At 40.1% G+C, this 23,939-nt stretch overlaps 1 protein-coding gene across 3 annotated transcripts in view; it reads left to right on the forward strand.

Annotated features, from left to right (window-relative positions):
• Positions 1-23,939, forward strand: part of GK (glycerol kinase) — a 609,816-nt gene that overhangs the window by 161,537 nt on the left and 424,340 nt on the right. For all 3 annotated transcript variants that reach the window (XM_044072382.1, XM_044072384.1, XM_044072383.1), the window contains exon 5: positions 919-998. In XM_044072382.1, the coding sequence (XP_043928317.1) occupies positions 919-998 (80 nt within the window). The remainder of the gene's footprint in view (positions 1-918; positions 999-23,939) is intronic.

The raw sequence follows: 23,939 nt of genomic DNA on the forward strand, positions 1-23,939 counted from the left end.
ACATGCCATTTGCCTTAATGCTGTTTTTTTTCAATTTATGAACTGCTGAGCTAGACTAGGTAGACTTTGGTAGTGCCCTCTGAAAATGGTGCCTAAAATGTACTGGGGAGAATCACAACTACAGCAGAAGGAACTTATTTTCTTCTGATACTGAAATGTGGAAATGGAGACTGCATCTTTTAAATACAAGATCCGGTACGTGGAATAGAAGGAAACATCTGGAATTGACTTCTTCCACCTTCACAAAGATAGGTGCTGCAAATATGGTTTAGTAGTATGTGATAGCATTGACATATATTGTTTTCATCAACCTTTCATGCCATCAGATGAGGTATTTGCTGTTGCCATATGCTGCTATATTACCCATACTTTATCTAAATGCCAGCCCCCAGCATAAGCCCGTGTGAACCTACAAACACCACCAGAGTATTCATTTTGCTTAAACATAAAAGCTGTGTGCTCAGGATGGATACTCGAATATGGGATACTCTATGACAAAACTCTGGCTTGCAAAAGGCTTTTTTGAGTCTGAGTTTTTTCCAGATTGTAGGGAAGCGTAATTGGGAAAAATGCAGAAAATTCATGAAAAATGGGAGAAATGGAAAATGAATTACTTTTTATACTGTAAATGATAATCCAACATATTTGGTGTTCATTTCAGTATCGTTTTTTTGCATTATTTAAGCCATTTTTTTTTATTTGTTTATTTACTGTTTGCATATAGTCACTTCAAGCCCCCAAGCTTAATACTTGGTAAGACAGTGAATGATGAAAAACATAGGGGGAAAGATTATAGTACTGATAAATAAGACTACAGCCTGCATTTTGTAGAAATTAATTTAATTTCTGCAGACCTCCTTCAGTTCATCAAATTCATTTTTAAAACTATAATTCAAATTGATATTTCTTTTATTACAGTGTGGCTTGACCTGCGGACACAGTCTACAGTAGAAAGACTCATTAAAAAGACACCAGGAGAAAACAAGAACCATGTGCGGGTGAGAAACTTTCAAGTGCTTTAGAAATTACTGTAATATCTGACTTAATCTTCCTTTCTGGAAACAGTTGTATTTTTTTTTTTACTAAACTTGGAAAATGTGAGTTAATATTATCTCAGAGGAGACAGACATATCTGTTTAAGTCTTGTTAGAGTCCATTGTATAATCCCGAAATTATAAAGGTAAGGATGCCAAGCTCTAAACTGAAGACAGCAGTACCAGAAGTCACTTTCTGATAACTAGGAGCAGTAGTTGACCAAGCAATGAAAGCTAAGTACTTAACAATGGTAGGTCAGTAACAAGGTCCATCTTCCATAACCAGTGGAACTGATGCTGGTGACATTAAGGCTGCTTTTTAGTAAATCTTTCCAAGATGGCCTGGCAACCTTCCCCCTTCCCGCTAAGCATCTTATGTTATACTCACCAGTTTTTCCTTGTTCTAATCTTTGGCAAACTGAAGAAAATCAGTACCTGATGCACCAAAGTCTGGGGATAAAGGGAGGGTTGTGTTACAGGAAATGGAGATTTTACTAATCTATTGTTCTTTTAAGTCTATGAAGAGGTCCGTCTTCTGTAACTAATGGGACAGATTCCGTAGTTAATAACCTTGGGTAACCAACCTCTTGGTAACATACCATGGACAACAGCGACTCCAGAAGGAAGATGTCCAGCTTGTAGATTTTGCACAAGTATTGAAGAAAAGATAATGTTTCAGCTGCATTCATCTCATATAAAGTGGCATTTAAAGAAAAAGGCTTTCAAAATTATGATGGCTCGAGTTGTAGGAACTTTCTGAAAACATTCCCTGTGCTAGTCATAGCAAAAGCCTATACAGCTGATAACCTCCCTGAAGAGGTGAATTTGGAGATCTTTTTTCATAGTTTAGACTTTGCCAATGAAATACAGACATAATCATCTGTGCAAAAACATTTGATCTTTTACACACCTAGTTGCATTGAAGATGCTCTCCTCTGTTATAGCAAAGAGGAAAGGAAACCGGCAGGTTGATAGACTCGTTTAAATTAGATTCTGTATCTAATTTAGGAGTAATTGCAGGATGTGTTCTAAGTACCCCATTGTCCTTAACACTATTAAGTATGGAATTTTAACAGAAAGTGCCTGTAGGTAAGAAATCATTTTAGCAAGTGTAATGGTCACTAGAAGGGGGAATTTTGGAAGGTACTAACACTTCAGGAGCAGCTTTTTTAGAAGGAAAAAGAGTGAGTGTCTCAAGCATAAAATAACAGAACAGGATCCTGAATATGAAGCTAGATAATGGGGATTTATGCAGCTTTGAGGAAGCAAGAGATGAGCAAACCATCTCTGAATGGAAATTAGAGACCTCATTTAAATGAACTCCATTAGAAGAATAGCTCAGAAGAACTGAAAGGATGGGGATTGGAAAAGGATCTAAGGCCTTGCTAGAAGCCCCTATAGAAAATGGAGCCAGTTATAGTGATGAGTCCTCCGAGTGAAATGCCTATGAACAAGAAGATTATGACTACCACACTGACTGAAAAGGCAGAATAACTAGCTACTAATGGAACTGAAACAGTTGCAATGTGAACTATAGAGAATGAAGCTTGTAAGTGAAAGTTTTTTTTGTACTAGAAAATGATATTAGCGCTCTGAGAAATAATGGACCCTTTCTTATGGAAGGCCTGAGGAATACTGGTCTTATTGAGAAGGTTTCTTAATAGAATTATAAAAAGTGAACAAGCACAGGAATCTGTCTAGTTCCAACCTCACCACCATGAGTGTTGAGGAAAAAATAAACAAAGCAACTAGTGGTCTTAAAACTTTGTTGATGAGCTCAGTCACAATAATTTCCAAAAATCATTAAACCCCAGGTAGTGTTCCAAAACAACAACCCTTTATTCGTCACAGACAAGTGATCCACAATAACAAAAAATCAGAAATATTTTAACAATGTTAAACATATCATCTTTTATATACTTAAAAGTAGGTGTGGAAAATGTATGTACTGTTTAATTTTAAGCCAGCCTATTCAAGGCAAACAGTATAAACAGGGCCATAATAGTGCACCTTAGGCAGAATGAGAGAGAGAGAGGCCAACAGTGACTTGCTTGGCTTGGGGAAGGAAGAGGTGGTTTAGCCCAATGCAAAGATCTCACATATTGGCGGAAGAGATTCATGGCATGCAGCATATGGGTTGAGGACATGCACCTTGGTGCTGCCAATCTGGATTTGCTTAATAGCCTTCATAGGTAATGTACAGTTACAGGTAATGTACAGGATTCTTTCTTCGAGTGTTCCTCTCATGTTCTGGTGGAGGGATTAGGGAAAAAAAACCCTGAAGATTGTCTGTATGACTTCATCTGGTGTCAAATCCAAGAAAATATGTTCAGTCAGTCCTGGGTAAGGTGCTCCTTCAGAAGAAATACTCAAACAATAGAAACGACAGAAGAAGCTCGCCACAGCTGTTTTTTCATACTATTTAATCCAAGTTAAAAGTTGTCTTAGAAGTCTGAAGCATTTATTATAATGTGAAAGCGCTTACTTATCTGGATCCTGTGCTTTTAACTTGGATTAAATAGTGTGAAAAAACAGCTGTGGCGAGCTTCTTCTGTCATTTCTATTGTTTGAGTATTTCATCTGGTGTCAGCTCATGCCTCAACAATGAACAAATTAATTGACTAATTATGAAGGGCTGGTGTTTGGCAGGCACTGGAAATTTAAAAAAATGGAGAGAGAAAAGAAAAAAAGTCAGTGGATTCAGTACTGGAAGGTATGACGTCAGCAAAGTGGATATCTGAAAAGAGACTGTCATTAGTAAAACTGATGCATTGACTCCCCAGACTCTGGAATAGACTGCCCATACATGTCAAGCAGAGCGCCTCTTTGGCCCTCTTCAAAAGGAACCTTGATTGGATGGGAGAAAGGAAATTCACCCCGGGGATCACGTCATTCACCCTGCTAGACAGGGGTCCAGGAAAGTAAACAGTGTGGGAAGAAATAGCCAGGGAATTGTTATGGCTAGGCTTGTATAGGCCCTAGGGCTGATAGCATAGTACCAACCTATGAACCTAAGGCAGAATGATTCCAAAGCTCTCAGGATCAGCAAAGGTATGTTCGGATGCTGAGATCTATTGCATCTACATGTGAATTTCTAATGTTGGTCAAAAACAAATACCACTGCCATCAGTGGCGTTATCAGCATTGATGAAAAAGTAAGTCCAAACATTAACTCTCAGTGCCTTGAATCTGAGGGAGCAGTGGCGGGACCGTATTCCCTTTAGTCTTGACTTTGCAGCATTTTCTTTGTCAGTGTATTATCGGTCACTAATAAAGCTTGTGGGGGGGATTTAGGCTTTTGAGGCATGGAGTCTATACAGTGTAACTGTGCAGAGAAGGGAACTGAAACACTGGAATCTCCATACATAATGGTTTGAATGTTTTTTTGAATTCTGAAGCCTCATAAACTTTCTTTTGCTGCAAGCTTTGCAGAGGAGTCCACCATGATTAAAGAAGGTGAGATGGACAAACAACATTAAGAAATTGGAGTCTGATATTTTTGCTTTACTAGTGGAGGAAGTGGACTTCCTCTGCTGAAGAAGACTTTTCCCTAATGCAGTTGGGAACAGCCAGAGGATTCCTGTAACTCAGAATATGAAGGAGTGTCATATAAGGCTTGAGACAAAAGGAGTACCCTTTTACTTTTCATGGTTTCTCTGCTGCGTGATGTGGTTACTTCTTGTCTGAGCCATATAAAATATAGTGCACCCTTTAGCAAATGGAGGAACCCAATGACAGGTGCACTTTATGAATACAGATTAGGATGTGATGAGGAAAAGGCACAGAGAGGAAAGAGTTTTCTGACGGGGGGGGGGGGGATTAAAAGGCTACTTCTCTTGACAGAAGTTAGCTGTATCTAGGAAGGAGAATGAAGGCACAATCTGTTTAGTACTTAAACAACACAAAGTGTCTAGAATTGCTGACAAAAAGCCAAAAAATCAAAAGGCAGATTGAGACTGTTTTCTTCTAAACCATATGTGAAGGAAGACGAAGAAATGGAGTGTTTAATATAGCAATAACCCACGCCTGGGTGTGGGTAATGCTAAATTTACCGACTGTTGGCGTGGTTTGGTCCCGAGGGCGAAGCCCGAGGGACCAAACAAAGCCAACCGTGGGTAAATTTAGCATTACCCACACCCAGAAGTGGATTATTGCTATTATACCATGACATTATTTAAGAAAAGAAACTATTTACTTTTCTTAAATAATGGCATAGTATAATGCCTGTTTGCTGCCCTTCCGCAGATGTCTGGCATCCGCGGCAGTTCTGATGTACTGCGGCGCCTGCGCAGTACATCAGAGTTGTAGCAAAGCAGAGAAAGCAAGATCTCCGTTGCTTTTTTAGTTAAGCTATGTTAAATGAGTTTAACATAGCGAGACAGTTTTAAAATAAGCAACGGAGATGTCCGTTGCTTATTTTAAAACTGTCTCGCTATGTTAAACTCATTTAACATAGCGAAACACTAAAAAAAGCAATGGAGATCTTGCTTTCTCCGTTGCTTTTTTTTAAACACTGTCTCGCTATGTTAAATGGGTTTAACATAGCGAGACAGCTTTAAAATAAGCAACGGAGATCTCCGTTGCTTATTTTAAAGCTGTCTCGCTATGTTAAACCCATTTAACATAGCGAGACAGTGTTTTAAAAAAACGAGTTATACTAATGGAAAAAAGTCCGGGCGACCGGACCTTTTTCCATTAGTATAACTCGATTTACAATGGGCACGCTGGCCAATCAGCGTGCACGTTTTGGAGGGGGTCATGGTATAATATATGTGTTATATGATGGGCAAGGGCAGGGTTCCTGGCGGCCTGAAAAGTTTTTATCTGTGAAGCCATTAATTGCGTTATCAGTCTTGCTAGTTACAGAAGATGTGCAGCTTTTTGTTTTTTTTTTTTTTTGTTTTTTTTTTTTTTTATCTCCAGGACCCTGTCTGATGGCGTCTCTGCTTTGCCCAGTTGACCTGTTTTTTATGGGAGGAAAGGGCAACTAGTATTCCTGAGCTAGGCATGAGCCCTACAATCCATTTGTTCATGCCCAGGATCCCCCCCATCAGCCTTCCATTCCATTCTGAGGTTCAAGTGGTAGGATGCCGGCCAGTTTACTGTTCTTGGGAGCAGTCTACCCTTTGTCCCTAGGAGCACCCTCCTCCAATTTGGTGACGCCTTTGAGCCCACAGTTGCAGCCTCCATGCAGGAAGCTTGTTTCTACATTCCAATTTCTCCTTGGCTATTAACTGAAAACAGATATGGTAGTATGAGTTTGGCCATCTCAGAACTCTTCTAGGTGTCATATGTGGCAGGCCAGAGACGCATCATTGCTTCCCTGGATGGCTGAGCTGGCAATGGTTTTTCACCCCCATCCTCCCCAGTCAGCTCCTACAGACATTCATGTGACTAATTAACTTGTATTGCGTTTGACATAGTCACAACTTTGTCTCTTTGCAAGGAGCTGGGAAGATGGACCTTTCTGTTAGCTTGATTATTATAATTAATCCAGGTCTAACTTTGAGAGAGATGTTACATTTACTCAGCTGTGAAGCTTTGGGCAGGGACTGAAAGGATGATACTATGGATACAATTGGAAGGACACCTGTTTTTTCACAGGGAAGCCTGGGTGACTTTCCTTAACAAAGTAGAGAGTTATGTAATCCAGGAGGATCTCCCAGTACAGTCAGTGCAGTTCTTGGTTGAAGCCACTTGAAGTGGTTGTAGGTACATTTGTGAGTGTACCCCTTGGACACCTCCTGTAAGAAAGTCTGAAGACTCTTACTGGGGATAAGGAAGTCTGGTCTACCCTGCTCACATTGCTGCTACATTGAGCTCCACCAAGATGAGCAGTGGTGACACTGGAAGGATGAAGGGCTAGACCACAAAAGGAGGAAGCAGTTTGGGATAAAAATCAGATATTCTTATTGGCTGGCAGTGACTCATATGAAGGCTTTCATTACAGGCATAAACTGCTTTACACAAATAAAGAATTAACTGATGTTCGAAATGATCACCGTTGCAGTAGCCTATTTATTTATGTATTTATGTGTTTATTTATGTATTTATATTTGTGTTTACCAGGAAGTTACAACTGTGCATAAAATAACCCATTTTCAGCTGAGGTCCAGAGAAAAAAAACTCCAAAGTATAGTAACAATTTGAAAGTAATAAATTTGGTATACATTACAAGCAGTATGTATAATGAATGGCAGAAAGGATAAATACATATGATGCACTGAATATGAACAATACACATGATACAAGTAAAGCAAAAATACATTTAGTTCAAAGTTAATAAAATTCAGCTGTCTTAACATTGTGCTAATATGATGTGTAAAGGAAAAAAAAAACGAGAGAAAAAAGGAAGATATAAAGGGAAAAACTGTTAGTAGAGTAAGGAAGTAAATAAAGCTCAGTTGTACAACTGAAAGAGAGGGAAGGTTAAAGGTGTAGGGTGATTATAGAATGTTAAAATGTCAGCACCAGCAAATGTTAAGTTCTACAGGTGTTATAGAGCTAATAAGGGAAAAACAAAAAAGATTAAAAGATAGGAGCATTGTGAATAAGGGTTTATCCTGGGGCACTAGAGCAGGAACAAAGTCAGGAGTCTTTTTGTTTTAATGAGTTTTAAATGTATGTGAACTAGATTTTGTTTGATTCATGCTGAGACTGACTTCCAAGCTTTACCAGAAACATTCTGGGCCTTAGTTGTAGAGACAAGGCACTTGTCTAGAAAGCTTAAGTGTCTATTTTGGGTATTCCACTTAGCAGATCCCTTAATGGGGAAAATACAATAAGTTGTGAGCAGTTATTAGAAGAAGTAAGCATGATTAGGTAGTGCCAGCCAGTTGAAGAGTTTCAAGGCTCTGTAGTAGTGACCTTTGGTAGCTGTAGTAGCTGCAAATTTAACAACTTTGTTGTAGCATTATTGTAAGTTATATAACAGTGTGACTTGTAAGTTAATGAGATCTGGAGTGGCATAAAGTAATATTGGCAGTACGTGAGTAGAAGCAGTGATTTTCCTACTGGTATTAGTAAGGAAAGGGTTGACTCTACAGCAGACTTAATAGCATTTTGAAAATGGTCAAATGTTGAGTTTTAATCTAAAATGACTTCCATAAATTTAGTGTTGGTAACTAACTCTATTTTAGTTTTGTTTAATGATGTAACTGAGAAAAGGTGTTTATTGTCCTAGTACTGCTTAGGTATAAACAGCATTAGCTGTGATTCTTCATCATTTGTGGTCCCAAGGATCTCAAGTGGTTACAGATACCAGATCTTTACTCTCCATGCAGGCTGGCTGTGATAGCTTGGGAAGTAACTCTGCAGCACTCTCTAACCCTCCAATCATCTTGCATTCCATCAGAGCAAAATGTAGTGGCAGACAAGCTGAGCAGGATGAGGACAGACCCTCACTAATAGAAACAAAATGATGGTGTCTTCCAGGAATTGATCCAGTTTTGCAGAACATCTCAAATAGATCTGTTCACCTTCTTTAAAAATAGACAACTTAACAAATTCTGCAGTAGGACCCCTTGCAGGCAGGCCTGGAAAACAGATGTATTCTCATTTCCATGGTTGGAGCATTTATTTTATGCTTAGTCACCCTTTCCATTGATATCCAAAGCAATTTCAAAAATTTTGAAGGGCTCTCTAAAATCATTGTGATGACTCCCTTTTGCCCCAGGCAGCAATGTTTCTTGGGCCAAGGATAATTACCACAAGCTTCCTTGGAGACTGAATCTACTCACACAAGACAAGGGAAGTTTGGTGCACCCAGTCTCAAGCAACTTCATCTAACTGCCTGAATGATTGCATGTTGATACCTTTTAGGCAGTCTTTCATGAGGACATGCAGGTACTATAGGATGCAGAAAAACCTGCTACTAGGAAATCTTATACTGGCATATAGAAAAGAATTTGTGTAGCAAGTAACCAAGGCCCTATCAGGCATTATGCACCACTGGATTTCCTTATTGCTTTTGCAGTATTCCTTGCTAATGGGATATTCTACCAAGGCTAGCCATATGTCCAGCCAGCATTCCAAAGCCTTAGACACTTTCAAGTGCCATATGTCAAGCATACATCTTGTGTTCAAGATATAAGAAATATAAGTGATGTATGAGTGCCTATTCCTCACAACCTGTTTGCCACCAGTGAAAATACTACCTTTTTGAATTTAGTCTGTGAATTTATTCAATGTATTGTTTCAGTTGCTGAGCCCATGACAGATAAATATATCCCATTGAGGGCTTTTTCTTTCATTTTGTTGGGTTATTATTTTGTATTTCATCCAGAAAGGGGAAATTTGAGTCTGGGAGGCGGATCCCATTTAAGATAGACGCAAGTGCTTCTGCCTTGGTGACCACCACAATCACACCCAATGTGCTATTTGTCGGGCTTTTGTACCCAAGATCCTTCATAGCCATTTGTCCTCCCTTTCTGTTTACTTAGAGAACCAATGTTTAAAGTTGCTAGCTGAGGACACTATGGCCTCTGAATCCCCTGCCCATACATTCAGGTGGCTTTTAAGAAGACCAAAAACGTGCTGCCAAGTTTCTACTGGACATCTCTGTTGGGCCAGATGAAGAACCCAAGGACCATCCCATTCTGACGCCAGCTCCCTCTGTTGTGAACCTAGTTGAAGGCGAATACGAGGTTGGCTATTGACATGTCTGGTGAGGCTGAGCATTCGTCTGCTACAGAGAAGGTTGAACCATTGCTGATTATATCAGAAGGGCCTAGGGGAATTCCCCAAATTCTTAAGGAAGAAATGAAGGTTCCCTTATTGAAGTCAGGCAGGGCAGTAAAATCCTTCATCTGGTTAGATCAGAGGGTCCTCTCAAGAAAAAGCAGAAGTCTAACCATGTAACTCCTGTGACCAAGGAGCCCCTTAAAGAGTAGCAGGATTTCAAGGCCCTATTGTCTTAATGCCCAACTCCCCCCTTCCCCGTGTTGTCTGTCTTCTGTTGGTCCTTTTTATTTTACTCCCTCTAAAAGGCTTAAGGAGTCTGACTCTTCTGCTGAAAATGAGGGATCTATATCATTTCAGCAAACAGCCACATCATCGAATACCATTGCATCAAAAATGCAGGCAGATTTCCTGCTCACACCGTAATGTGATCTGTCAGAACGGTTAGATGGGCTGCATTCGATGCAATGCCATTTGACGATGTTGGCCTGTCACTGAAATTATATAGACCCAAAAATGTGGAATTGGATGCTGGGGAAGAGTCCCTAACATATTCTTCTCAAACCCATTCCTGTCTTGCTCTAGGGTTCCAGAATGAAGATACTGTTTTTTCTGGACTCTCCTGAGCAGCTTTCTTTTGGGAACCATATAGTGAAAATGATAGAGCTGTTTTAGTGGGAGAGTTCCCAAATGTCTGAAATCCAAAAGCAGTATTATATCTTATTACAGATGTATTCTGCAGGCCTTCTGTAGTCCCTCCTGTGTTGGTAGCCCTTCTTGACACTTTTTGCTACTTGCCAGGCTTCCAAATCTCAGTTCCCTGCTCCTAAAAACCTGGCAGATTTTACAAGGTGCCTGAGGCTCAAAAGTTTTCGTATAAGACTTGACCCTGCAGTCAGTTCTCTTCCTGCTGATTAAACATTCCAAATTACTGTCTCCCTCCAGACTTCTTCCTTCTGACAAGGGCTATAGACAGGCATGGAAAAAAAGTAAATACCTAGACCATCCTGGCTTTCAGAGCCATAAACTAACAAAACCATATGAACAGGTATGTACTGGCTCTTCTGTTGGAGATGTTTTGACTGACATGCCTGACTCTGAATTTAAGACTACCATTTCTTTGTAGAGTTCTGTTTCCCAAGTAGCTCACCATTCTGTCAAATGCAACTATGATGCTGCTGATGCATCTTTTCAGGCAATTGCATCAGGATCTGTTAAATGTAGATGTTCCTGGTTTAGATTATAATCTCTTTCTGAAGATGTAATGGCCAAGTTAATGGATTCTCTGTGGGACATTCAGAATCTGTTTGGTTCTGTTCTTGCATAGCTTTTTAAAACCATTTGGTTTTGCTGATGCAAAGCTTTTTAAAACCTTATGGGGTAAAGGGAAAATTATGCAGGACTTCAAACAGATTTTTCTTTCCCCTATCCCTAAATTTCAAAGGAATTATCTTTTTAAGTCTTTTGTGTGTAGGCAGCAGAAGCCTCTCTTAAGGGGCAAGAAATCTTCCAAAAGGTTGTTTTCCTGAGGAATCTGCTCAGGATTCTAGAGATCAGAATCCCTCTTTCCCTGACAAATCTGCTTACATTTGACATTCATTGTCCCTCTACCATTAGACAGAGTCCTCTTTCCCTTCTATTAACTCTGTCCCATCCCATTTGGAAGCAGCTCACCACAGACTCTTGTTTTTTTTTCCATAATATAAAAAGACTAGTTCATGGTTTGGAAATCCCTTCCAATCTTTTCAGGGATTCCTCATTTTCCTCCTCCTCTTCAGAACCTTTTAGCTAAGGGAACTGTTCAGCCTGTTGCTCCCCTCCAGGATGTTTCTAGTTCCCAAGAAGGAGGGCTCTTGGAGTCTCATTCTGAGTCTGTCCTTTCTCAACACTTTTCTGAGAGTCTCCTCATTCATAATGTTGCCTCTCATAGGTTCATAGGTGTGTACTAGGCTAATGGCCCTGGAGCCTTTACAAGCCTAGCCCATAGGATTACCCTGGCAACATGCCACTTAACCTTAGTTTCCAGTGCCTCTGTCGAGTAGAGCCACTGGAGTGATCCCTGGGGTGAATGTTCTATTTCCTATCCACTCATCAAGATTTCTCCTGAAGAGAGCCAGTGAGGTGCTCTGTTTGACATGTATGGGAAGTCTATTCCATAGCATGGGCAGTCTAAGGGTTATGAACCTGTCCCTCCAGCACGTTTTGTTGATTATGGTAATTAGATTGAGGTCTCTGGAGCGTGTAGTGTGGAGGGATTGGGATTTCTTTAGATGTAGCATTTCTAACAGAGCTGGGGTCAGACATGGCTTTATAAGTCAAGCAGAGATCGCCTCTAAGTAGGTGATATGAGACCGAGAATAGCTGGAGTTTTTTGAGTCTGTCCATGTAGGACAAGTGTATAAGGCCTAGGATCCTCTTTGTGGGGTACTTTTGCAGCCTCCCCAGTTGTTGCAGGTGTCTAGTGAAGTACATGCCAAATGGGGCATTGTACTCTATGACTGGCCTAATGAGGGAAGAGTAGAGGGAGACAGTGACCTCTTTCTTCCTGGATGCAAAACCCTTAGTAATGAGATGTGCCACATAGAAGGACTTTGACCACAGTGGCAGTGTGGTGGTCAAAAGAGAGGTTGCTGTCAACCTGTGTTCCCAGATCTCTTATAATGCCTTCTGTGTTCAGTGGACTACCATCAATGTGGTAGCTCATGGGAACTGGGTTTTTTCCCAAAGGGGATGATGACGCATTTTTTGGGATTGAGCTTAAGGCCATGGTTCTGACACCAGTCATTGGTCTCCATTCCCTCTTTCCCTTGCTGTTTCCTCAGGCCTACCTGTTCCCCCTGAAAGATGTTTTATGTCGACATTCCTACTCACCTTGTCTTTACCAGTTCTGTGCTTTGCCTTTTGGTCTTTACTAAAATGTCTGGTTCTGGTAATAGCTTACTGCAGACTCTGTGGTTTTTAGATTTTTCCCTATCTGAATGACCTCCTACAAGCCCCTTTCCAACAGCTTGTCCTACAGAATCTCGACTTTACCAAGTTTGTTTTGCAGTGTGGGGTTCACAGTCGGTCTTGCACAGGATCAAGTTTTCTTGGTATAACAGGAACCGGACCCTGCTTATGATGGCTTTTCTTCATCCTGTCAAAGTCACCTTGACAGCTTTCTTCCAAGCTCTTCTTCCTTTACTATTGATATCTGCAAGAGTTGCTGTGGGCTCCAGGGTACATGGCTTCCTCTATTCCTATGGTTACTTTTGCCAGACTCCACATAAGGAAACTTTATTGGCATCTAAGACAATTTGGCTTCAATATTGTCATTTTCTGAACTTTCCCATTGCTCTTTTGTCCTCAGATGAGAATTTCTGTGGTGGATTCATCAGATATCTCTGAATAAAGGGCTACCCTTTTAAGCCCCTTTCCACACTCAACAGCTGTTTACAGATTCTTCAGATCTGTTTTTATTTTTCCTAGCAACATCAGTGTCCAGGGAGTGTGGTTTCGCCACCAAATGTAGGACCACATATCATCAAAGAGATGAGAACACTTCTTCTGGTTCTTTAAGCCCTGCATTTCTAGTAGGCTTAGGATCCTCTCAGGGTTTACACACACAACACCACTGTTATGTGGTATTTTAAACAAGCAAGGAGGCACAAAGTCAAACCTTCTTTGCAGACTAGCTCTTCTTGTTAGGGAGTTTGGTATTGGCTATCATCTGATCCTTCAGGTGGTTTACATTTGCTCAGACTACAGTTTAGTGGCAGGCAACACAAGTAGTTCTAGGGCAGATCCTCACAAATGGATGCTTCACAAAGAGGTCTGTCCTGGACATTTTCCTTTGGTGGGGTACTCCTGAATCAGATCAGGTTGCTTGCCTCTGAACAGGCAGCTTCCCAGGTTTTCTTCCAGGGTGCTGAGTCCTGTCTTGGAAAGTGGATGTCATATCTTTTTCTTAGAAAAGGATGTTTCTGTATGCTTATCTCCCTCTTCCTCTGTTGCCCAAGATCTTGTACAAGATCATGCGAGTCAGACCCAAAATCATATTGGCGATTCCCTTTTGAACCTGACAGCACTCTGCCCCTGGTCAAATGAACCAAAAGGGGGAATATCATCACAAGCTTCCTCAAAGGATGGATCTCCTCGCACAGGGCAAGGGCTGTTTCATTCACCCTCCTCTGTTTACCCAACATTTGACTCTTTGGATGATAGGGTTTTGATTCCTTTTTATCACTTGTTTTCAAAGGGCTTTGCAGGAGGCCAGAAAACCCACTGTTAGAAAATCCTATGCTGCTAAATAAAAATATGTTTTATTTGGTGTCACAGGTATGAATAAGACCCTCTTTTAGTGGGTATTCCTACAATTCTTATCAGTGTGAGTTGTTCAATTCTGGGCTGGTATATGCATCTGTTAAAGCTCATTTGTCAGACATTTCTGCATGTCTGCCTTTGGATATTCCACTTTCCTCTAGACTTGAAGCTAAACAATTTTTGTAAGGGTTCCTTCATACTAGGCTTCTGAAAAAGCTCATTCTGCCTTCTTGTGACCTATCCTTTTGAACAAGCAGCTTCTTTGCAATTTTGCTCTTGGAAGGTTTTGTTGGTGGCTCATACTTCAATAGAGTCTATGAACTCTAGGCCATTTGGCAGTTCTTCCTTTTTTTTTTTTTTTTTTTTTTTTTTTTCCACAGAGAAGAGTTTCTTGATGCACCAGTCCTTTTATTAAAGCCTTAGGTGGTCAGTGACTTGTACTTAAATCAGTCCATTCACCTTCCCTCTTTTTCCCTTCACCTCAGAATACTAGTAAGATGATTCTCCATACTTCAGTTTTGCATAGACAGTTCAGATATTATTTAGATAAGACTAAAGATGTTAGGACGTGTGTGTGGGTTTATCTGTTTCTAAGCAAACAATCTCCTCTTGGATTTCTATGTCCATTTTCTTTTGTTAATCTTTTCATGGTAGGCAGATTTCTTCTTTATTTCATTCTCATTCTGCCAAGGCAATAGCCTTTTCTGGTGCTTTTTGTCATGGATTTGGATGCTAGATCCATTTAGGAAGTTGCTACTTGGTCTTCTGTACATACCTTTACTAAACACTAAAGGCCAGAGGGGAATTTGCCGGGCCCATCCTACATGTTTTTTGGAGGGCTCTTCATTGTTTCCTCCTTCCAACCTCTACAGTAGCTTTTGTACTCTCCCTTAAGTAAGGAGTAATGCAACAGTGATAAGGAAAGACATAATATAGCTGTGTAAGAATTTACCATAACAGTAGATGTTCTACTTTTCACTGTTCCTCTCCCCTTTCTCCCTTCTTGGTTCTGTTTTCTTACCTATGGCCAACAGGTCATTCTTTCTCTTTCTTGATGAACATGTTCTTTTCTGCTGCTCTTGGTTTGCTCTGATTCTCCTGGCACATTTTAGTTGTGAGGATTAGATGTTTGTATGTCACTTATGTATCTTATATTCTGGATTTAGGACATGCATCTGACTTATGGGACTTGGAAAGGCCTAAGGCTGTGGTATGCCTGCCAGATACATGGCTATCCTTGATAAAATATCCTTTGAGTAAGGAATACTACAACAGTGAAAAGTAGGACATCTGTGGCAAGTTCTCCCACAACTGTACTTAAGTATTTGTATAAGTTACTATCTTATGGCCTTTTTATTCATCTATCAACGGTTATCTAGTGGCCATTTCAGCATGTTTTCTCACAGATCCATGGGAAAGAGTCAGAGCTTTGTGAAGCTGGGTAGTGGTGGTGTCCAAGGCAGGATACGTCCTCTACAGTGAAAGGCTATTGCAATGGTGAGGAATTCAAGCATCTACTGTTATAGTAAGTGCAACTTACACAACTGTACTTTATTGGATAAATATTTCCTCATTCCTCATTTCCTTATTACTCTTGGTGGAAAGGGAGTGATGGTTCCTTTCTAGGGTAGAGTGGGAAGAACAATGTACACTTCCAAGAACAGAGAGAGATTGGAGGGAGAGAGATGGGTCTCTTCTTAGGGAGTTAAGGCAGAAGACCAGAAGGGCTGCCTTTCAGGATCACAAGAAAATTGGCTAGTGTGATGTCAGATTCTCTGATAACTTATAAATATCACTGGCCAATGGAGAAGTGCCTGAGGACCTGAAGGTGGCAATAGTGATGGTACCTTTTTCCAAGGAGACATGAAGAGATGTGTCGGGTAGCAGTAAGGGATGGTTGGGAAAGGCTAGTTTGTGTTGCTAAAGATGACAGTGTCCAGAACAAGAAACAATTTCATGGCTAGAAGGAGCTGTCTGCAGATCTAATCAAGTTTGACTGTTACAGAAGAACTTGACACATGAGTAATAGAGGCTTAACAATTTCATGGCTAGAAGGAGCTGTCTGCAGATCTAATCAAGTTTGACTGTTACAGAAGAACTTGACACAGGAGTAATAGAGGCTTATCTGGACTTCATTAAAGAGACTTTCTCAGTCTCACAGAAGTAGCTGCTTTGGAATCTGGAGGGATTGGGGTAGAACCTAATCTTACGAACCGGATTGTTGCATGCTTGAAGAGTATTGCTTAAAGGGCTGTGATGAGGAAGACAATTGCTAGAATAAGGGAAGTGATAGTAGAAAGCTGCAAAGGTTGGTCCTTAGACTCATTGCTGCTCATTGTGTTCATTTCAGACTTTTCTAAAGGAAAAAAACACAGAACCAGCCTGTATGAGGACAACAGACATTTGCAGCTTCCAAAGGATGAAGAAAATGTGCTGAAAGATGACACTTGAAGTCCACTGCAAAAAATACAAAGCACTGCATTTGAGTCATAACTGAATATCAGGATAGTGAACAGAACTGGTAGTAGTGGAGCAGAAAAATAATCTAGGGGTGTGGATCGCACCTGGACTGAACCACAGGTGCAGAGTGAGAGGTTCGTGGGAGGGGCCAACCAAATCCTTGGGGGAAAGAATGCAGAAGTAGAGTAGTACTCCCACTTTGCCAGGCTCTGGTCAGTCCACACCTAAATAATGTGTGCACTTCTGGAGAGCATACAGGAGAGTGACAAAGTTACAGGAATGAGTCCACAGGGCATATACTAGAAGGTTATGTGAATGGAAGGGAAAGGGTAGAACAGTGACCAGAGGAAATGTCCAGGAGATGTGAAAGCTGACAATCAAAAATGCACAAATAGGAAACTGAAAGGGCTAGCTACTGTCTAGATCTATGAAAATACTTTTACTTAGACAAGGTTTTCAGTCCAGTAAATGAACAACCAAATTGCATGATGGAAAGGAAATCATAGGTCATAGTGGTCATAGGTTGGTACTAGGCTATTGACCCTAGGGCCTATACAAACCTAGCCAAACAATTCCCCAGATATTTCTTCCCACAATATTTACTTCCCTAGCCCCCTGAATAAACAGCCTTTGCAGGACCCTATACACTATAGTCACAGTAATTAACCACTAACCATCACAGCCGTATGTTTCATTGGAGGTTTCAAAAATTGTGAGATTGATGAATAAAGGGATGGAGAAAGAGAGATCAAGGGAAAATACATTATTAAATACATTTAAAAGCAGACTACATTGGCTAATTCTTGGCTGCCATCTGGTAAATGTAACAGAGGTAACTTTCTTTACTTCCTTGCAAAATATGCTAAGTCCTGTTTTTGGTAAGAAGCAGTCCTGGCAGCAGCAATATAAATATTTGGAAACAGTATCGGATGAAACAAGCCTAGAAGAGAAGCTAGCAGTAGTGATAATAGATAGCCCTGTTTACTGAATGGGATTTCTCCCTACATCCTTTACAGACTGTTTTTCCATCCTTGACAACAGAGCAGTACCTTTGCAGGTCCTGGCTCATGAACTGATGACTGCAGGCAAACTTAAATCGCTTGTTTCTGTGGTATACTAGGAGGAGGTTTCGAACTGAACAAGCAGCAAGAATGAATTAAGGATATGCCACATTTTGTGACACAAAGTGATGAAGCCCTAACTGCGATCCCAGGTGAGAGGGCTTTGTTTAGTGGCTTTGGCACTGGAAGAGCCAGGCAGGGAGAAGAGTAATAAAGGGCAATGACTCACTGTTCTCCTCTGGTAGTAGAGAAGAGTTGCAAGCATTTCAGGAGCATTCAAAAGTGAAGTTTCATTGGTGGAGACCAGGGAAGCAACATCCTTTGCTTCATGGTTTGGATGGGATTGCTTGTAATACTCCTCTTGGAAGTGAGGACCAAACATAGCATGCACTTGATTGCATGGCTCCCTTCTCCTGCTTAGCACATGTGGAGATGGAGCCCATGGAGCCCATAAAGGATACAAACCCTGAAACAACCCATGATGGTTGGCTGAATTATGGTGCCCTCTGGTTGATCCTCATCCCTTTGATGGGAAACAAATGGGCCAATTGGTTGAGAGGGAGCTGATTACTGCCACAAAGTGGAGGGAAAATTGCAAAAAAGTAAAACAAATGAACTGGGAACATGAATTTGGATATGCCTTCTTGTTACAGCATGTGCTGATAAGTGTTGTGTGCATTTCTGAAAATAGGAGCTAGGGACTGAAAGAACTGTCCAGAGAGGGTCCTTAGGAAAGTGCACTCACCTGTTTCCCACTGTACAAGGCTTCTTAAAGAAAGATCAGGCATTTTTAAAGCTTCATGAGCAATGGCCAGGTTTATATACTATGGAGAGGATCGAAAAATGAATCAGATAGCAAGGAAAAGCTAAACAGCTGGAAAAAAATACTTTTTTTATAGATCTTGTAAAGTGTACTGGACATCTGTAAGAGTGCTTACAACTGTGTACAATGCACTCAAATTCTATGGCCATGTTGAACAGGCACTACCCCTAATTGCTACCTATGAAGAGTTCATTTTACAAATGTTTTCCATTTAATCTTAATATACATCTATATATGTACAAGAGCTCCACTTTAGGATGACTTGTATTTTTGTACCTGTTTTCATTTTGGCTGGTTATACAGTCCACTCATATGGTGTCTTCTAGCACCACCTTTGTTATTCCATGAGCAGTAATGAGATCTAGCCACAAGGTTTGGGACTGGTGACTGAGCAATGAATGCAGTATAACTTGGCTGTATTGGGTTTAGAAGGCCAAATTCTGCAGCTTGCCAAGTGTAGCAGCAGCCTATGGTAATAGGCTGCAGTGGTAGTATTAGTTCACAAAGTGGGGAATCGTCTGACCAGTGTGCTATATAAAAGTTATGGAGAGAATAGTAATAGAGCCTATCAACAATGAGGCCAAAAATATACTTCTGTTAGATCTGGATCAGTATGGGTTTAAGGGCAAATTGCACCTTTTGAAGGTTTGTGTATTGTTTAAAGAGGTAGCAGTAGCATTTGTAGAAGAGAGGACAGTCCGCACTGCTTATCTTGATGTTGTAAGGGTTTTGACAGTATTCTGCATAAAACAGTAATTGGCAAATAAAATTGTATAAATCCATATGTAATTCTGTTTGTAAAACATTGTTTAAACAGCAGCATGTAATTAAATCGGGGTTCCTTCCTGGGCCTTAATTTTTTTTTCTTGAAAAATTGACACTACCACCTTTTCAACCTGCAGCTTCTTCCTCTTTACAACTCTATACCTGAAAAACTGCTTTATTGGTGACTGACTTCTTACAAGAGAATGTCTGAACTTCAGGCCCTTATGGCAGTTCCGCCTTTTCTGTTTTTTTTTTTATTTTTTCACAGAGACGTTTTTATTATAAACAATCTCTCTTTTATGCCTTAAGGGTCAATATGTTTTTGAATCATACCATCCATCTTCCTACCTTCTTCCCTTTCAAAATAGCAGTGAGAAGATTCTCCATTCTTTGGATTTGTATAAACAGCATAGATGTTTAGATAACTAAATATATTAGAAAATATGGACTTTTTTTCTCTTTTCAGGGCAAGAAATTTGGTTTGACAGTTTCTAAGCAAAGTATTTCATGGATTTCTAAAGCCACTTTGTTCTTTTCATGGCAAGCAGCTTCCTACTTCTGTTTGTGCTCATTCTGTTAGATCCATTTTGGAAGCTGCTACTTGGTCTTCTGTGCATACTTTTATTAAGCACTACAAGTTGGATGTGACTTTTAGGGCCAGAGCAAGTTTTGCTATTTCCATCCGGCTACAAGTCTTTGAAAGGTTATTCAGTTCCTTCCTCCTCTCTGAAACTTGTGTAAATATATTTTTGGGGCTGGGGTAAGTATATAAAATACATTTTTGGGGGGGTATTTTTTACTACTTTCCTGATCATTGCTGCTTGGCTTCCCTGTGAAATGAGCACCTTTTTTCAGCTTAACCATTGAACAACCTACCAGTTTCCTTGTGCTTTTTTTTTTCCAGCCACAGAAAGAATATTTTTAAATGGGCTTTGCACCATAACAGGCTGCGAAAGTGCCTAAGCTGCAGATGATGACTCTGCTTTGGTCATAGCTGATTCCTTTGACCACTCATCTTTTTTCTAACCAGTAAGCTGTACCCATCCCTAAGCAGGTAGTTGCTGGGAATTCTGGGTCTGTTTATTCAAGTTCCAAAAACACACAAGTATGAAAAAACAAAAAAAACAAAACACACCAAGGAGGCAGCAACTTGGAGCAAAAAGCATTTACTGGTGCTTCTGGTACCTCGGCTAAGAAGCCTTCAAGGGATAATACAAGCCACCAGCATGCTCCATTTTATTACAAAGCTGTTCCAATCAGATACACCCACTTAATAAATCAATTAAAACTTATTACATCAACACTTTCCCATAAAAACATGCAGTGTTATAACTATACGCAATTACTAATTTCTTAATAATAAATTTCATTTAAGTTGACTTTTAAATTTGTACCCTTAGGTTTTAAAGTATTATAATTCAAAATAAACCTAATTTCCATCCTTAAAAGACTAGCCAAAAAATCCCCACCTCCAAGCAAGGAACGGCCTAGCCAAAATGCTGAGGGAAAAATTGGCATCAGAACCCCCATGATCCCTAACAAAATGTTCCACAACATGACTATCCAAATTCCTATTCCTAATATGACCTACATGCTCAAGTATCCTAGCCTTCACCATACATCTGGTTTGCCTTATGTACCATTTCACAGGAGTGCATCCACATCCTATAATATACACCACCCCACAAGAAGTGCATGAAAATGTCTCTAAGGAACAAACAATTTTCCATTAATTTTACTACCTGAGATGTTCTTAATATTGATCACAGTTGCTGCCTCCTTGGTGTGTCTTTTTTTTTGTCTTCAAAATTCCTGTCAAAAAGAAAGAAAACTTAAACATACTGTATGTCTTCCCCATCTCAGTGAGCCTAGACAGGACTAATATATTGGGCTTAGTTCAGGGTTTAGTGCAAGATCTTGGCCCTTCTTTTTTGAAGGTTTTTGGCAAAAGAAAATGTGATTCTTCATTTCCTAAAGAGATTCAAGAAACTGAACCTCAAACTGATTGTGAAGGGACAGATATTTTAAGGAGAGTGTGGCTTTGGCCAGTCCATTTGAAGAATTATGTTTCCTCTGAAACCATCTCCAGCATGAATTGGTTGTTTTCGAGGGAAAACAGTGATTTTTCTCAACCTTATAGAAAATAATATGATTCATTACAAAATGATGTCCTATAACCTACTCCTATTTCTCATGTTCTGTCTACTTGAAAGGATGTTTTTGTTACAGCCCTCAGTTTCCCTGACAAGTCTACTGCCTCTAAAAAATACAATAAAGAGCCTCAATCTTTTATATTTTTTATGTACTCTTCCCAGATCTGACCCAGCAGCTGTTTTATTGAATCCAGCTGCTGCTAAACATTTGGTTAATACAAATCCCTTTCCTTCTGAAAGGAATGGAAAAGCTTTGGATAGTTAACCATTTAAAATGTTGAGACATGCTAGAGCAAGTCCAGAAACATGGAAACTGAATAGCCAAAAAAAATGGACTTGCATATAATAAGTCTGAGATGGCCATTTCCCATAATATTCCCTTTTCTCCAAGGTATGGCGATAAGAGTTTATATATATAAGTTTGTGAGTGGTGGAGAGCTTGCCCCCCCCCCACATCAGTGGTGCAGGAGGGCTTCCCCCTGCAGAAAAGAAGTTTAAAGAAGAGCAATGAATTTTGGTCTTTTGTTTCAGCCTGTCGTCACTGAGCATTTCTATTGCTAACATTTCAATAGGCAGCCCCTTTAAGTTCGGGGAAGTGGATGAGAAGGCTTTTGATAAGTTTGGGGAGAAAAGTATATTTTTTACAACACTTGCTTTTAGAATTAGCTGTCAAGCTCTGGTATTGAAGATGGTTCTTGCCATTTATGAGAATGATGGATATTTTTGTATCCGTTTCCTCTTGCAAAAAATCTACTTTGCGTAACTACCCTTTGTTTGAAATGTGCATGACTCTGCTGATACCACCTCAATGGTGCTGCTATTGGTACTGTCATAAGAAGGTTTGAATGACTGTGCTCTCAAAACTTCCGAGAGGATGTCAAAAAATGGCATTTTGAATTCCTCCTTGGATATAAAACTAGTTTTTGGACCTTCTGCTGCAAAGATCATTAAGTGTGATGAAAGAGGAAAGCTAATTCAAGAGATTTCCCAGATTTTTCAGACTCCTTCTCTAAATTTACCATGGAATTCAATGCTCCCTCTACAACTTTATTTAAAAAGCAAAATAAACAGTCCCAGTCTCACCAAGCTGCTGGTAAGCAAATGCATAAAAAGCAATGACAAGGAGGTTCCAAAAGGAAAGCAGGAGCCCCAAAGTATAAAAGACCGCCTTGTAAGTCACAATGACTGGCTCAAGGCATGATGGTAACTGTTTCTCCTCTGTTAGGAGAGCTGTTTTATTCAAGGATGTTTTAGTTCCAAAGAAGGAATATTCTTAGAGGTAATTTCTGGATTTTTAATGAATCAGTTCAAAAAGTTATCACTTCACAGCTTGTTACCCCTTATTCCCCTCTTAAGTTTTCCAGTGACCTTAGATTTAAAAGTTGTGCATCATCACATTCCTTTAGATTCAGATTTCAAACATTTCATTTTGTGTTTACAAAAGTCTAGCTTCTGTGATAGCCTGCAACAGACTGCAAGTTATTCATATTTTTCCTTATTTGGATGACTTGCTTATACTTGCAGAGTCAATTGTCCAGAATCTCTCACTTGGGTAAGGCATTTCTTACACAGGTGAGTATTCCAACAGAACTTTTTCTTCGAAAAAACAGATATGTGTTTAGACCTCTTCCTGAGGTTTTCCACTTAGACTTCCTCTCGTTAAGGGGATTCCTCAAGATTCTTAGTCTGATGGCATCTGTGGTACTCATGATTCCTCTTGCAAGACTCCACATGAGAAAGATCCAATGATACCTGAAATCTCTGGGGCCCCAACGTCAACATCCCTTGACTTTTCAGATTTTAGTCTTGCTATTTGTGAAAAGGGAGATTATATGATGGACACAACAAATTTCTCAAACTCCAGCTCTCCCATGTACCCCTCCTGCTGCAATGAAGTCAGCACAACAGACATCGCAGACTTTGCTTGGGGGCAGTATCAATGGGTAAAAAGTACAGGGTCTTTGAAACCAGAAAGACAGACCAAAACTTGAAAGAGATGCTAGCTTCCGCTCTTTCAGGTATCTGTGGTCTCAAGAACCTTTACAAGTGATAGTGGACAACATCACAGTTATGTGGTACATGAACACGCAAGAGGGATGTTGGATCTTACTCTCTGCACAAATTAGCCTCGGTAGCCTGGGATATAGCTTTTCAGTCCAATCATTCTTACTCCACAGGCATCTTTCATTAAGTCAGAGTTCAACTGTATAGCAGACAAAGCAGGAGCAGGATAGACCCTCATAAACAGAAACTGAGTCACAAGGTCTTACAAGATTTGCTCCATCTGTTGAGAACACCTCAGACAGATATTTTTGCCTCCAAATTTGACAATTTTATTCCAGGTCTCCATGCAAGAAAGCCTGGAAGACAGATGCCCTTTCTTTTCCTTGGACACGAATGCTCCTGCATGCTTTTCTCCTCTTTCCACAAATATCCTGAAGTTTCAGCGGGACTCCCCAGAGATCACTGTGATGACTTCCTTCTGATGCAGGCAACAATGATTCTCCCTTCTGAAATTGGCTAGGAGCAAATACCACTAGTTTTCTTACATACTGTATTTACTCACACAAGACCAGGGGTATTTGATACATCCTGACCCCAAACTGCTACAACTGACTGCCTGGATAAAATAGCTTTAATACCTGTTAGCACTTTTTTTATA

This window comes from Protopterus annectens, chromosome 5.part0 (assembly GCF_019279795.1).
Source record: "Protopterus annectens isolate FY-2018-M chromosome 5.part0, PAN1.0, whole genome shotgun sequence".
Lineage (NCBI taxonomy): Eukaryota > Metazoa > Chordata > Ceratodontiformes > Protopteridae > Protopterus > Protopterus annectens.